The 16261-nt window shown below is 37.6% G+C and overlaps 1 protein-coding gene across 5 annotated transcripts in view; it reads right to left on the reverse strand.

Annotated features, from left to right (window-relative positions):
• LOC121511283 (WD repeat containing planar cell polarity effector) overlaps positions 1–16261 on the reverse strand; it is a 127707-nt gene that overhangs the window by 13432 nt on the left and 98014 nt on the right. For 4 of the 5 annotated variants that reach the window (XM_041789891.1, XM_041789888.1, XM_041789889.1 and 1 more), the window contains 2 exons: positions 15558–15621; positions 6067–6166 (listed from right to left, as the gene is read on the reverse strand). In XM_041789891.1, coding sequence (XP_041645825.1) covers positions 6067–6166; positions 15558–15621 — 164 coding nt within the window. Of the gene's footprint in view, positions 1–5181; positions 5499–6066; positions 6167–15557; positions 15622–16261 lie in introns of those variants that run through there. The other variant, XM_041789892.1, reaches the window with a different exon arrangement.

Consider the following 16261-nt stretch of genomic DNA (forward strand, 5'->3'; position numbering starts at 1 on the left):
GTAAACCCCCCCGGCTATTTATGTGTCTGCAGACAAATGCCAACAGCTAACCCTGCAAAGCAGATGGATTGGCCAGATTCCATTTCTGTCATCAGGCAGGTACATCTTGCAAAGCTTCAAGCTAAAATGCTTTTCCCCAGTCAGAGAATGAATGAACAAATCAGTGTCCTTTAAGAACAAGGCGTTGTTTGGTTGAAGCCACTGCAAGCCAGAAAACAATGGTGGTCAGATAAGAGGATGTAGGATGTAGCTATAGTGGCAGCTCTATCAGAACTGGATCACATTTTTTAGTAAAAGAAGAGAAAAGAAATGCACTGAAAGTTTTTATTGCTGGAAAAGATTCTTCAGCTACAGAGTTTTTTTTTATAATCAACTGGCTCCACTGATAGTGAACAACAATAACAGCTGCTTGTTGAGCTTGCATGATGCAGTTTGTTCCCCTTCATATGTTTTGTTGTTCTGATTGGCCCATAATGACTATGAAAGACAGAAAGTTTGTATCATCATCTGAGACTTTGTTGAAAGGTTCAGCTCTTCCCTAACACAGACTATGGGCTGCTGCCATGATAAATGTGAAGTATATACAATGCAGTGGATATGTGAAAGTCTATCTGGTGTGTGAGGTTATTGCAGCATGACTTCTGAAGTCTAAATTAAAGAGCTTAAAAGATTCTGCATCTCAAATCCATTATTCCCCTCTTTTTAATGCTGAAATGTGTAAGCTACTGCATACAAAAACAATAAGAGAGATAACAAATATTAGTCTGTGCTTCTTATTTGACTTTTTCGCTTCATAAACCATCATCTCTATTTGGGTCAAGGACATGATATGCATATTTTTGTGTCAGAATCTCTTATCTCCTTTTGAAAAAAAAAAACAGTTCAGGGTATATATCAATTTTCCCAGTGAATTCGAATTTGATTAAATACATTTTCAGTATATTTGAATAATTTATTTTGTTTCATATTTTGGCATCTCAAACCCCAACAATGTCAGGTAGCGTGACCATCCATGTAAATGAACAGATCACTGAAATCGTTAAAACTCTCAATCTAAATGTGAGAAGTCAAAATTATATCACTTTGGCAAAGATTTATAATTGAAAATGTTTAAATAAACAAATGTTATTAAAAATGTATCAATATAATATTAGTAAGATCATCAAAAACTTTCTACCCTGAATTTGCAAGTTCTTTAATGTCAGGGTGGTGCAACAATAACATGGGACTTTTATTTTAAAATGAGGGGTTAAAAACATTTGTGCAAAATTTATCATCTATTTGAGTCCCCTCAAGTAAAATGGTTTATAGAGCCCTTCAAGGAAAGATAAAAACATTTCTTTCAGTCACAGGTGGGCAGGTAAACTTTCACTGTCAGGTGGAACTACCAATGTAAAACTGATAAAATTCTATTTTAAAATAAAACTCTTGATATTATTTTTCATAAATATTCGTATCCACTTTCTTACAAGAACAAAGGTAACAACATGTGTCAAAGTATTTTTGCCTGTTTATTTGAAATTAGTTGCAAATGTCAGGTTACGCAACTAGCATTTCAGGTGGAAAAAAGTGCAAAAGTCACTATATGAAATAAAAGATATTTAGAGCTCTAAGAATATTTACAGTACTTCTACTAAGGTAAAGGAGGTAACATATAATTAAAAAAAGAATACATTACAATTTTGCTTAGATGAGCGGGTATACCTTCCATGTCAGTTGGTACAACACAGGTGAAACAGCAACATTTTACCATAGAAATTCTTCATTTTATTTTAAAAACCTATGTTTACTTCCTAACTAGAACAAAATTAACAACATGTGTCAAAGTATTTACCTGTTTATTTTAATATTGGTTGCAAATGTCAGGTGGTGCAAGTAAAATCAATAATAAGCCTTATATATATCACTGACCCATTTATAGTTTAAAAAAAAGTTAGAATATGAACATGACTCTGGTTTAGAGATTGATCTTTTTTACATTTGTATTTGTGATATTGGTCAATCACGTCCTGATTTACACAGGAACAACAATCTGTGTGGACAGCAAAAGCAGGAGAAATGCAGTCTTTCTTAATGGCATCCTTGCTCAGGGGTAAAGTAATGACAGCTAATGTATCTCTAGAAATGGAAATCTGCATGCAAGTGCAGTTTAAAATCGCCAAAATCCATAAGATTAATTTGAGGGAGAAATCTTGATGCTGTGTCACAAAAGCCAGTCAGCGTTTAAATTTCTCTTCTTGAAATGCATCAGAAATGATCAATGCCACTATTTAACAAAGAAGTATTTTCAAATTTATCCCTTCCTCTTATAGACAGACTTAACAAAGACTGACTATTAACTTTTTACAAGTTTAATAAGGATGTTGTTATGTCAGCAAACTCTGGACCCGATAAAATGACCTCATTATCAAGAAAACCGAAAAACGTAAGGTAATAAAACTATAATGTATATATACAGCAAGCATAATCTGTGCAGTACTTTCAAGGTGTTTTCTATATTTTTAATCTATTTCCCAGTTTGTCACTTATTTCTAGACTTTTTCTGTTTATTAAATTGTGTATGAGCATAACTTAAGAAAAAAGACCAAAACTGTTAAACAAATATGTGCTCCAGTGGTGATCCTGGCGTTCCGTGTGTGAATGTATGAGTGTTGTGTGTTTGTAAAGTGAGACACCTGTTCACTGGAGCCCTCCGCTTGAAGCAGGCTACTCATTATTAATGAGCTGGATTTTCTGCCTAGTTAATATGGCTGTCTGCTTGTCTAAACGCTGACACACTGCACAGTGCAGGCATCAGTTTAACCATCACCATGACTGATGGTTACACCATGTCAATATCCTCCTAGAGGATGTGTGTGTTTCCTGACAGTCTTCAGTCAAATCATTTATCCCGCTGATGGCTTACGTCTGCATTTTTGTCTGAGTGTCTGTGTTTGAAATATGGATCTTTGGATCTTCATTATATGTGTTACTGATGATCTTTCACCTAGTTTTTGCAAAAAATGAATTAGTTATTTTTTCTGATACGACATCTCTTCTCTCACTCTCTTTTAATCTTCAAATTGAAATTCTTCTGTTGTGTCTTGATTTTAGTATCAATAATACACTTTCCAATATCAATATAACATCAATATATCTCAACATAACATACAGTATTAAAGACTAGCAAAGCAGGAAGAAAACTGCTTTTTATATTTCAGTCAAAGACATTGAAAGTTATTTCTGTAGCTGTTGTAACTAAACCTCTTTTTCCTGCTGTCATCAGTTGCTTATGTTACCATAGGTTGTGGTATTTCATATGAAATTGATGTATCAAACCATTACTGACTGATTTACACATTCTCTGACTAAATAGCTACAATATCAATAATTTGAGACCGGCGTTATCATATAGGACAAGAAGTGACACAGTTTAAAATCACTTTTGAACCAGAAATTGTAGCTTCTTGCTTTTTTTTTTTCTTTTGGAGGCCAGTTGTTGTGCATTTAAATGATGCTATCCACACATTTGTAGCCCTCATGGAAGCTTCACTAGCAAGCCTGGAACTTGGGAGACTTTCCAGGGTCATTAAAGATTAAATCCATGCCAGTAAATCCAATATTGAAATCTTTGATCCATTTTTTAATCAGTTTTTTTTTTATCATTTCTGCCAGTAGCAGCTAATGCTAACCTCCATATTTGCTTTGTGATTGGCTGTGACAACCAGTAGCATGCTGTTTACTGATCATGTAATGCTTTGTCAACATGTGCAGCGTATCATTTCACAGGTCATGACGGGGATCCTCTGAATAGATTATAGGAGAGAAACAGAGACAGGAAACCTGTGATGTGTCCCTCTGTGTCACTGCAGACAAGAACTGCTTTGAATAATGGCACAAATAGAGCCAATAAAAGAAGTGCAAGGACTATTTTGGAAATATGTTAATATTTTGAAGATTTTTTTTTTTTGTCACAGAATGATTATTTTTTTCACTTTTTGGTCCCCAAGAGACGGGAGACAAAACACTGCAAAAAAACATTTTCGTCATTATTGTTTACTGTGTCACACATAAAAATCTTTGAGATTTAATCACTGTTTATTTTTTCCTTTTGTCTTCATAACTCTCTTTTCAATTCAAGTGACATAACAGCAGTGCACATACTCTTAGAGCCTAGGTTGTCTGAAAAAGGGATCATTAGAGCTTGACTGTGCACCACCAGGTTGATGTTTTACAAGATTCTTAGGAAAAAAAAAGTCTAGGTGAGACAGTGTTAAAAAACAGCTTTGGGCTTGAAGGGTTAATTCACTTTCCCTTAGCAAAGATTTTTGCGGATTAAGCTGGCCATAAAAATTCGCATTACTGTTAAAATCAGTTAATAAAACAACTCTTTCCCACATTTGTGAATGTATAAAATGTTATTAATGTCATAAATGTTTTCATTATGCAGATATATTAGACATATTCTTAAATATTTTACCACTTATCATAGAAACATAAGGCTACTCTAAAACTGAGGCTAAATTGGGCTAAATGTAGATGGATAATGCCACGCAGCATTATCTTCTAATACTATGAGTTGTCATATCATTTGATCTCCTTTTAAATGTGGCATTTTCTTCCCACAGATGACAATGTTACTTGATGATGCCTGTCTTTAATGCAAATTTTATGAGAGCACACAATTAGAAAAATAATTTAGGGGAAGACAAAAGACAGAGACAAAGAAAAATGCAAGCAACAAGTCTGCACTCCTGCATCCTTCAGATTTCATCTACTCTTCCTCATACATCTGGTTTAATTTCTCCTTCCCTTCATTAGTATTTCCTTTCTTCAACATCCTTTTCTTCTAATTTTAATACTATCATTTTCTTTTACACTCTTTTCTTTTCTTGCTGTCAACCCTCCTTCTCTATTCTCTTTTCTGTCGCTTCTTCTTCTTCTCTCTCTCTTTCTGAAGCGCTGTTGTCCAAGGATAGGACATGCTGCAGGTGATGGAGGTAAATCATCGAGGACATAATTAAGAGGCTTATGAGGAGGAGTGTGCGTGTTAAGCATCACATTAAGGAAAAAAAGAGGAAGCTGCATGCAAACAGGCCTCACAGTTACACAAATGCTCATTTTTATTCACCGACAAACACACAGACACTCAGCCTCAGGGGTTTGACCTTATACAGTGGAGTTAAATACCTCTCTCGTCTCATTTGGTCGTGTCTGAGTGAAAGAAAACACACACACGTACACACCAACATGCTCTAGCACATTGCCTTCTGGTGCGTTTTAAGCACCAATGAAGGACTCATCAGACATGTTCATCTAGTTCCCTCACAAATTTGAATGTTTTCTGCACAGCTGTCGGCCCTCGAAGCCTCTGTGAGGAATTGTTTGTATGTGTTTGTACATCCCTGTGTGTGTGTGGGTGTGCCTGTGCATGTTGGTGTGTGTGTGTAATCAGGAACTCGGCTTGATCCCCTCCGGTATGTGCTTGAGGAGTATTTGTCAAAGGGCAGCAGCACAGCCTGAAGTAGGGACAAAAAAAGGGCCTTCACTGGTTACTCTGAGAATTTCTGAAATGTTTGCAATATTAATTTGTTTTGAATGATTTTGTACTTCAGATTACTTTTATTTTATTAAGGGAGAAAAATCTGTATCTTGAGCTGTCTAAGCCCCAGAAAGTTACCTTAAGGCAACTTCATTAGACTTTATAAAATTGCATGCCTATGCAGGGAGCAATCACGTTGAGTTGATGTTAGTTTTTATGCTTTTTAATGATTTTGCAGACCTGTTTTAAAAACTGTATTTGTCCAACTTTTAGTCATAACAAAAGATGACGTAATCTTTTTTAAAAAGGCAACAGGTTGTGTGTATTTATATGAATATTCTTCTGTCAAACATGATCCGATTGTACTTCCCTTTCTGCTCTCAGACGAGGGTGAGAGCCTGAGAAAATACTCTGTGTTAGATGTCAGGACAAAGTGGGTGAGTTTCTGAGGTTATCAGGAGCGCACCTCACATTTCAGATAAAAGAAGAAAATAACGAGTCACATTTGGCGTCTTTTTGGTAAGACATTATGATTATTTCCTTACCATTGCTTGTGATGGCCTGGGCCTCGATTTCATTAGCTTTCCTCTTGGCCACATCTGCTAGCACCACCTCGCCCTTATCGCTTGCAACATAATGGAGGTCCTTTGAAGGTAATGCAAGAAAGAAAGAAACGTGAACGTTAATCTAAAATGAATCTAGGCTTCGATGACAATAGGACATTTTTTGGGGGGGAAGGGAGAGGTGGGGGTGGTGTTTTGGCGGGAGAAGGAAGAAACAGATGAAATGACAGAAAAAATGAGCCGTTTGAAGCTCGACATCAGAAAGAGCACCGGTTGGATGAAATGCCGGTTCCTCCAAAAACTTTGAAATCAGCTCCCCCACCCCCCTGCACACATGCATACACACACAGAGACCCTCGTCTCTTCCATTTTTTGAACTATGGAGGATGTTATCTGTCACATTTCAAAAGTAGTAGAGGAGGCGAGGAACTGTTCACCTTTCAGAAATGCTGCTATTCTCTCTTTGCGGTGAAACATATCCAGCAGAGCCCATTACTATATCAGTCTGTGAAAATATTGGAAACAGCATGTCTGCTCTGTATCTCTCTGTTTGAGTCTTCCTGGCCATAAAGAGAGATTATATTACTAAATGATGTCTGACGGTGGCTGATTTTCATTTCATTAATAATCACACTGAAAGCTGCTCATGTTTTAAGGTGCTCTGGGCTACAAGCAAAGTTGAGGTAAATACATCAATCTAAATATAGAAAAATACAGATTTAGTCTCATACTCTGGTCTTAATCAACAAGATTCAGTACAATTAAAGCGGGATATGTACTGTGTCCTGATTCTTAGCAGGTTTGGAGAATGTGGAGTGTTCACACATGAATAATGACAAAAAAAGAAAAAGGACTGAATCTAAAACAGATTTTTGAGCATGCTGTTGGTGCCAAAAAATTGAACGAAGTTTATGCTATGGAAATATTTCAATTTTGTTGTAGAGGTGAGGCAGTGATGGTCTATTTTACTGAGAATCATTTATTTTATAATACCTGTAAAATGGCTAAATTATCAATATGATTTGTAGCAAAACTTTAATGTAAGACCAGATATTATGACAAAATCATGAGGTAAAATCAGCTGATTTAAAAAAAAAACAAGTTGTATTCTGATATATAATATTTTTTGCAGTATAAGCACGGCTCAGAAAAGAGGTGATGAAAACAGTATTAACAACAAAGATTTGTAATACATTTCTCAGTCTAAATAACAAACTGGGGCAGCAGCATGAGGATATAAAACTTGGTCTCTTGCAGAAAGGTGACTGATTTCAAGCTTTCAGAGCAGCTGTGAGGAAGATGAAAAACACACCCTTAACAGTGACCAACATGTTTCCTCAGAGGAGCCAGTCAATAACCAGCGGTAAAGACAGAAAATGTACTGGTCAGCTCCCAGTGTGAATGTGTGGCAGGATGGTGCTTAAGGAACAAAATCAACAGAAACTTAATGAATAAAAGTGAGGAGAAAATAAAACCATACCATTTAAAACACAACCTGAGGAGCTGCTTTTTAGGTAGAGGAAAAACAACTACACTCAACCTCTTTAATTGATTGAACAGAGAGTGAATTCACACCCTCATCCTGGCACCCAACGAGGGTCTCCTCAGAGTTGCAGGGTTTCTTTTGGGTGAGTGCAGGTCTGAGGGCCCATCAAAGGGTACAGCATGTTAAGGAAAGTCTTCCGCCTCAGCGACATCACAGGACATCAGTGCCGTGACTCAGGGCTCGCCACAGATAACCCACAGCTGGCTAAAGCCTCCCCCCAGCTGAGCCTGCACCCGGCTCTAATACCCCATATTGTCACCCAGCTTTTGTACCCTTGGGGGGAAAAAAAGAAGAAAAAGGGGGGTGCTGGTTTCCCAAAGAGGTGGGGAGCAGAAAGGGAAGCAAAGAGGGGGAGTAAAAGAGAGAGAGAGAGGTGCTGAAATTGAAGAGTATGAATGGGAACAGATTGGGTAATTATAGTGTGGTGCCTGCCCTCTGTGGTGACGAGTTAGGAGGAAATGTGAAAATGGCCGACAACAAAATGGCCTCAAAAGAAGCTAAATCGGCTCCCAGGACTGAGGAGGCTAATTCACAGGACACGGCCCTCAATTAGATATGAGTGAGGTTTCCTAATTGATAACAAACAGAGCAGCAGAAGATTAAAACAGGCGAGTAGCAGAGGCATTACAGTGAAATGCTGGTGAGGTGTAAGAGAGACAGAGAGAGAGAAAGACAAGGAACAAGACATAAAAGATGTTAAGAAGACGAAATGTACAAAAAGGGGTTTCATGTGAGCGGTAGTGAGAGATTGTATGACAGACAGAACAGAACAATATGAGCATTTGATGCTGGGGCGCTTTACTCCAGCTTAGCTCCCCATAATACTGTCTGAATCTGCAGAGAGGGACCCAGAGAAAGAATAAACGAATGAACAAACGTGGAACAAGAGAGGGAGAGAGAGAGCGGGAGAGAGAGAGAGAGAGGGAGGGAAGAGTATCAGCCTGACTAAGAAGGGATAACAATAATACCGCATATAAAACCATCAGATATTACACCTCTTATTCCCCGACGCTCAAACGCGACACTAATCTTATTTATATAAGAGCTTTAGGGGTTGCAGCAGCTGATAAAGAGGGCGTTTTAGTGGGCCATTTTAGGGGAGAAAAAAGGGGAGGATGGGAAGGGGGAATGTTAGTGTTGGTGGACACTAAGAGGCCGATATTGACTGATATTTGGGTTACCTCCAAATAAATGAAGGATTAAGTTAATAACTGGCACACGGCAGCACTTACGACACATAAATAGATGGGCTCACGTCTGTGTGTTTGGAGTGGATGTCAAACAGGATCAATGTGAAGTACATATGTGAATGATCTCAGTGGATTTGCACACTTTAGGCTTCCTGTGCAAACATACTTAATATTGAGGGGTGAAAGTACAAACTAAAGATGCAGAATCTGGATGATTTTGATTTAAAAGTGGTGCATTCATAAAACTGTTCACTGTCCTTTAGTAACTACCAGACCATAACATATATTTTTCTAATTCTATTGTAAACAGCAGAAGCTATTTTACATTTCCTTGAAATTATTTTTGTGCATTCACTTGTTCATAAATTTAGACCCTTCAACATCTTCAGATTATCAGAAACAACTTGTTGCATGCAGCATACAAAAATAATGAGAATGGTGTTCTGACAATAACTATGAAAAACTATTTTCTTATTCACACTGCTTGTAAAAATACATATCAAATGGATATACTACAAACTAAGGCCCAAATGTGTGAATCTGTCTGAACTGTTTTATCAGAGTACCCAGGCTTTTATATTTTACTGCTGATTTTGATTAGCAAACTAGTTGATGATATGAGCAATATGATAATGTTTTATCACATCATGCAGGTTAAAAACAGTAATTTCTTGGTCCAACTGTACAATGATATTTATCTATTAAGTTATCCTTATTGACATATTTACATCTTCTGGACTTTGTTGGAGGTGATGACTTTTGACAACAGTCAAAATTCAGGTCCAGTCACTGGTTAGTCAATATTCCTGGCTACCATTACACCATGAAGACAAAAGAACACTCCAAGCAACTCAGAGAAAATGTTATTGAAACACAGAAGCAAGGAGATGGATACAGAAATATCCAAGGCACTGAACATCCCCTACAGTTCATTTAAATCATGATCAAGAAATGGAAGGAATATGTCTGGTGTAAATCTGCCGTCCTCACAAACTGAGTAGCCGTGCAAGAAGGAGACTAGTGAGAGACCACCAAAACACCTGTGACTACTCTGAAGGAGTTACAAGCTTAAGCAGCTGAGATGGGAGAGACTCTCCATACAACAACTGTTGCCCGAGTTTGTCAACAGTCAAAGTTTTACAGGAGAGTGGTAAAGAGAAAGCCACTTTTGAAGAAAACTCAGATTAAATCTCCACTAGAGTTGGGGAGACTCCATGGCCAAGTGGAAATTTCTTCCATGGAATGGAATATTGCAACACCATTATAACCGGTTTAAATGCCTACATTGTGCTGTGATGCATAATCTAGCTCTAATATTACGCGTAGCCAGGTACCCAACCGAATGTCATCCACTCTTGCAGTTAGAACTAAGCACAGGTAGCAGGCAAAATGTGTGTTCTTTCCTCTCAAAGTTTGATCACTGTAGTGTAACAAAGTCACTGTGCGGTCTCTGTAAGCCTGCCTGGGGCTTTAACACAAGCTAAGTGCTGCTTTGGCTTGTTGTGGTTTGTGTAGTGCGCAGCGCTGCAGCTATTCCTCTTGCAAGGCCTCAAACAACTGTTAAAAGGTGTGTTTTAACGTATGACTTTCTTATCTAAGTCCACGATGAGTCAAAGATCCAGGCTACAATGTTAAATGAGGTCAGAAAAGCAGCTGCAAACTAGTTGCAAAAACTCGGTGGTACAGCAGCCAAATCTAAGCTAAATTAATGCTAAACACATGACTTCCGTCAAGCTCTTCACAATAAAGTCTGAGACTATTTTTTTCTGAAACATTTTTATTTTGAATGCCTTCACCAGGAATTGGGCTCAAGTCATTAGCAGCTTAACATACATCATCAGGATAGAGATGAAATGTGAAACTTGGAGTGCAGAAGTAAACCTAGAAAGACTTTAAGGAAAAACATAACATTTTTTTCTGTGTTCCTATGCTTCGACATAAATTGAATATGCCATCAAAGGCTTGTTTTTAGGGGAGAAGGTGGTATATAAGACTTAAATTTGGATTGAAAGGCATTATATCTTTTTAATTTTTTTATATCGCGATATAATACCGCTACTGTTAAAGCCAAGAAAAATACCATGATATGATTTTTAGGCTATATCGCCCAGGCCTAAAATGAATGCAACTACCAGCACCAATTAGCTAAGCCTCTGTTGGATTAGGTCATTCACTTGAGAGGGGGGGATTATTGCAATCACTTATTTTACCTTATATATTTCTATTCAAATGATATTACTTTGTAGAAATGTGTTTTCACTTCAAAGGGTTTTTTGGTATTTTCATTTTAGTCAAAACAGCCAATATTAAAAATTTAAATCTCTCTTCCGCATCCTAGCTCAAGGCAATCGTGGTTAACAAATCTTTACTTTGTATCAAGTCTTGTTAGCTAAAAAATAAAATCCAATGTTAAAGTTTGTTTTGAAACTAGCAGGATAAAACTTCATTAACTAACCAAAGGAGGTGACATATTACAGGATGCGTTCAAGGTCAGCTCAGTAAAATGACTATCACTTCTCAAACTTTTCAGGGCAAGGGACACCTTAGAGGCTAGAAAGTTATCCAAAGACCCCCAAACTGGACCAAATATTGACCAAAACTGGACAAAACAGTTTTTGGAGTTTTTGTTGACTAAAATTAGGTCATTATTAAGAGTGAAAATAACTAAAATGTGACAAAAAAACTGAAGAACATTTAACCTAAAGACTAAGACTAAAAAACTTCTGAAACAGTGGCTCTAGAGTGAAAAGCTTTAATTCTTCAATACTTATGGATCGACACAGTACAGTGATGTTTCCAATTTTTTAAAACTCTGCTGCTACTGGAAATATCTCAAGCAAATATGTTTATCCAGCTGTGTGCTGCATTAAATACTTGTTTTCTTACACACCTGTTCTCCAAGAGCCTTGTGTCTTTCTAACACTTCTATTGGAAAGCTTCTAAGGACTTAACGCTTTAATAACACTAATTACTCATCTGAGCAACAACAATGAGCTTGCTGCCAAAAACGTGCAACATCACCACCTCCTCTTTCTCCATCACATCCTAACTCCACATCAGATAGTCAAGGAAGATAGAAGATGAACCCAACAGATGCAGATTACCTTACCGCTCTAGTATCTCACAAGTAACAGTACAAGCTCTCGTCAGGGAACAAAAGAGCCGGCATCTGATTCACCAATTTGATTTAATTAACAAACTACATCAAGAGAGAAAGACCCGGAAAGCAGAAGAGGAGCAAAAGGGTGGAGGGTGGGACTTGTCATCAACTTGACATGGCAGATGAATGACCTAATTGGTTACATTATCAACTCATTATCAAAAGCTAATTAGAGAGCAACAGAACTGTGCCAATTATGAAAAAAAATGCAAACGACTCAGTTACCCCCTACCACTACATCTACCTCCCCAACCTCCACCTCCTCCAAATCACCCCCTACCACCAAGTCCTCCTCCCCCTCAATTTAGCCTGACACTAAAGTGTTTCATTTTAACAAAAGCTTTCTTTTTTGTGAAGAAAAGGGCTTGGAGGGCTTCCATTGTTAGCTGGGAAACAATGGGGATAGAAATTAGAGGGGGTTTGGTGATGGAGGGGGTGTATCATGCTGGGTGTTTCCAGAAGAGGTGAAGGTGTTTGTGTCATCTGTGTGTGCTTTAGAGAGTGCATTTTCTTAAGTCGATGGTGCGTTATTGAGTTCTGTGGGCAAGTTTGAAAGTTAAAAAAGAGTTTGGTGAGGGTGGGGGTTGCCCTCATTAACCCCCTCCACCTCTACTCAATCAGTCGACCAGCAGGTTAAAGCAACAACACAACCTAATTAGAGCCAAGGACAGAGTGAGGGGTGAAATGTCAACATCCTCCTTTTCTTTCTTTTTCTCTGTCACTCTTTTCAGATGCGGAGTCGCTGCTCTCTTGGGCACTGAAGCAAAAAAAAAGTTCCAGACAGTGCTCATCGTTACAGATCAAATGAACCATTGAGGCTGACTAACTGTGCTGCTGGATTGAGTGAAATAAAGAGTACCCTATTTATATTCACATTTACTTGGTTACACTATCTAGATTATGTAGAACTATCAGTGGCGGTATTTTGGGGGATTTTCCTTGTATTCTGAGTACCACAAATTTTTTCTGGCCCAGTAACTTTTGGCACATCTAGGACAACCAAACATAAACTGCTTGTACCAGTGTCAGCAGCTATAAACCCTTCATTATTTATCATTCATCTATTTTCAACTTTATGTATCAGCTGTGCAATGCTGTGCATGTTTTATACCATTTCTCTGTATCTGAATTAACCACTAAAAATACAAGTAGGGCTGGGAAAACTAAACTGATTAAAATCATATATATTTCATCATTTACACCACTTATTTTTTTCTTTCATAATTCCAACAGAAAACTTTGTAAAAAGTCACAAATGTCACATGTCTAAATTAATTCAAGCAGAAATACGGGTCACAGTGTACATAAAAACTGATGTTAACTACAGAAGTATAATAAAACTCTTATAAGGTTTTAAAGAGTGACCAAAAATGATTCCTATCTTACTATTTATAGGTTAAAATGTTTTATAAATTACTAAAAACTTACTATTGGATCTTTCTTAAACTTTTACAAAGTTTTAAAATATTGATGTGTGTTAATGGTGTTTAGCTGTTATTCCATAAAACGTACCTCTGTGCTGTCCAAAAAGCTTACACAGCAGAGAAAATATCACATGTTGTTAGTTTTTCTAATTGTTGGAAAAAAAAATCTTTAAAAAATCATAGAGTTAAACCTGTAAAGTAACACTCCTACGGAATAACTGTTTCCAGTTTACCTGTCACGTAACTTCATTTCACTTTCAGAGAATAATCTAGCTAATACGGTGAAAATTTAAATCTAAGTTTAACAAACTTTTGATTGCTGACATATAAACAAGGATTTTGACAGCATTGTGAAGGGAGTTTTGTTGTTACCAGCTTAGGTTGTTTGGTTCACACTTAATTATCAGGCAGCATTTAACTTCACCCATCAGAGCGTCCTCCTTCTTTTTCGCTCATCATGTGTGTCTCTTTCTCACCTCTTGACACCTCCACGGTCTCAAAGCAAACCTTGACTCTTATGTCTCTTATTTTTTTTGCATCACTCATATAGTTTTCTATCTCACCACTGCCCCCTCCTCTCCTCTCTGCAACCCCCTCTCCTTCAAGGTCTACAGGCTTGACTCCACCTTTTCAATTCAGCTTCCCAGCAGCACTACTTAGTGGGGAGGTAATTGGAACCAGTGCTATCAGTGTGATTGAGGGAGCACGAGAAGTGTGTGTGGGTGTGGGTGTGTGTATGGTGGTCTGTATGAATGTCTAAGGTATTGGTAAAGCATAGAGCAAAAAAAAAAAAAAAAAAAGGGGGGGGGGGGGGGGTGTGGAAAAAGGGGGTCAAACACATAGAGAAGCATTTCAGTGTGGAGCAGAGATGAGAGAGCAGAGGAGAAGGCCAAGTTGAGGCTGTGAAAAGATAGGGGCCCACACTGAGATCACACCTGCTCTGTGATGGACAACATGCACTTGTACCTTTTTAAGGGGTTACAAGTTATACACAAATGAATGACTTGTACTCCACGGCTAAGTATTTCATAATTACGTAACTGGTATTCATTTTGACATGTTGACTGAGCTTTACTTTTTGTGTTTCCACAAAACTGTAGTTGGCCTAAGCCACAATTTATTTTTTTTATTGTTGTCCAATTTTAGTAGGATGATTTCTTGATATTGAATTGACTTCTTGTTTAGATATTTTTCCTGCTTAATATCAGACAAAAAGCTTCTGCTGAGCAGTAAAATTATGGTTTAACACGATGTGGTAAAACTGAATATAGGGCTGAATAGTTTTCTAAATGAACACGTCAAGGTTTGCACAATTCCAGTTTTAGTTTATAGTAGCATGAAATCTTCAGATATTCTGTAAATTCATACAGAAATGTCATAGGTAGCTTTCTAAGTAGGACAGTCAGTCAGGTCCATAATATGCGCATTAGTATTTTTTTTAATCACAATAATTGCATGCTTTATTGTTTCTTGCAGTTCCTTTTGGTAAAGCCACCGCAGCATCTCCCTGCACCACAGTGATGTAAAAGAGTCCACCACTGCACCTTAATGCCTCATGTCATTTAAAACAAAAAAACTCAGCTCAGTTGACAAGTCAGAAGTCATCTATACCCTGTGATATTAAAGATTTACATTTCTCACTGTTCCCTTGGTTCTTTTCAATCCATCACAAGTTATTTTTTCCGTGGTTAAGTTTATGTTATAATCTTTGATCAACCCAAAGTTTCTTATTTTATTTCAAATAAAAGTAGGTCAGTATCCAAATAGGAAGTCAGTTACCCTTAGTTTGTAGTAGCATCTAAAATGAAGAATGAACAATTTTAAATGCAAAATATTGGAATTTCAAAATGCAACAAAAAAAGGAGATAAAAAGCAGCCGCAGAATTTCTGAGTTATCATTTGACAGCCTTGATTATCATGTTAAGTAGGTAAACTTAAATATGTAAAGGCTATTGTACCTTTATTTATTTTTGGTACAGGAGCTGCAAATATTTTAACAAAGATTGTAAGAAAAATACGCTTTAGCAGTGTGGGAAAAAATACAATTTCTGGCCAGTGTTGCCCTGCACTTACATTATATCCCATTGATCATTTCACTTGACTGTTGAAGTACTTTTCAAAAAACAATATTGGGGAAATTTATTTCAACTCACCATAAATAAATCTCTTGCTTCTAAATCTACAGCGAGTAGGAAGGCCTTCTCAAAGCGCTGGTGCCTGCAGAGAGAGTACAGATAATTGAAGAGATGATAAGACACTATCCTAGCATAAAAAGTACAATCATAGTTAACTAAATACATGCATTGAATTAAAACTGATTGATGATAGGTCAATAGTACGCATTTCTTCCATCATTCAGTCTTTCCCACCCACATACACCTCTGCATAAAAAACTGTCAATAATTGAGCTGAGAGTAGTGAGTCCTCTTCCTATTATCCAGTATTAAAGCTGTAAGAGAGAGAGAGAGCGCGCTATCTCCCAGAACAAAACACCTCAACTTTCCCTTGACTAGAGCCAACATGAAACAAACAAACACGAGCAGAGAGGGGAGGTGTGGGGGGGCTTCCTTCATTTGATGTCGATGGAGAGAAAAAGAATGCAGGTAGGTGATAAGAGAGGAGAGGAGGAGGGATGCCAAACATCGCTCCAGCTCTGCTACAGAGGAGGAGAACAGAAAAGAAAAGAAAAGAAAAGAGAGGAGGAAACGGGAGGTAATTGCACGATGGAGAGCAGTAAGCAGCGGTGTGTGGGAACAACAGGGTCTATTTCAGTCAAACAGGCATTTCAAAAGGCTCTCATGGCAGAAGGGAAAATGAAACAACAGTCTAAACAGGTGCACACGAGGTGCTTTGCCTT

The sequence above is a fragment of the Cheilinus undulatus genome, linkage group 6 (genome assembly GCF_018320785.1).
Source record: "Cheilinus undulatus linkage group 6, ASM1832078v1, whole genome shotgun sequence".
Classification (NCBI taxonomy): Eukaryota; Metazoa; Chordata; class Actinopteri; order Labriformes; family Labridae; genus Cheilinus; species Cheilinus undulatus.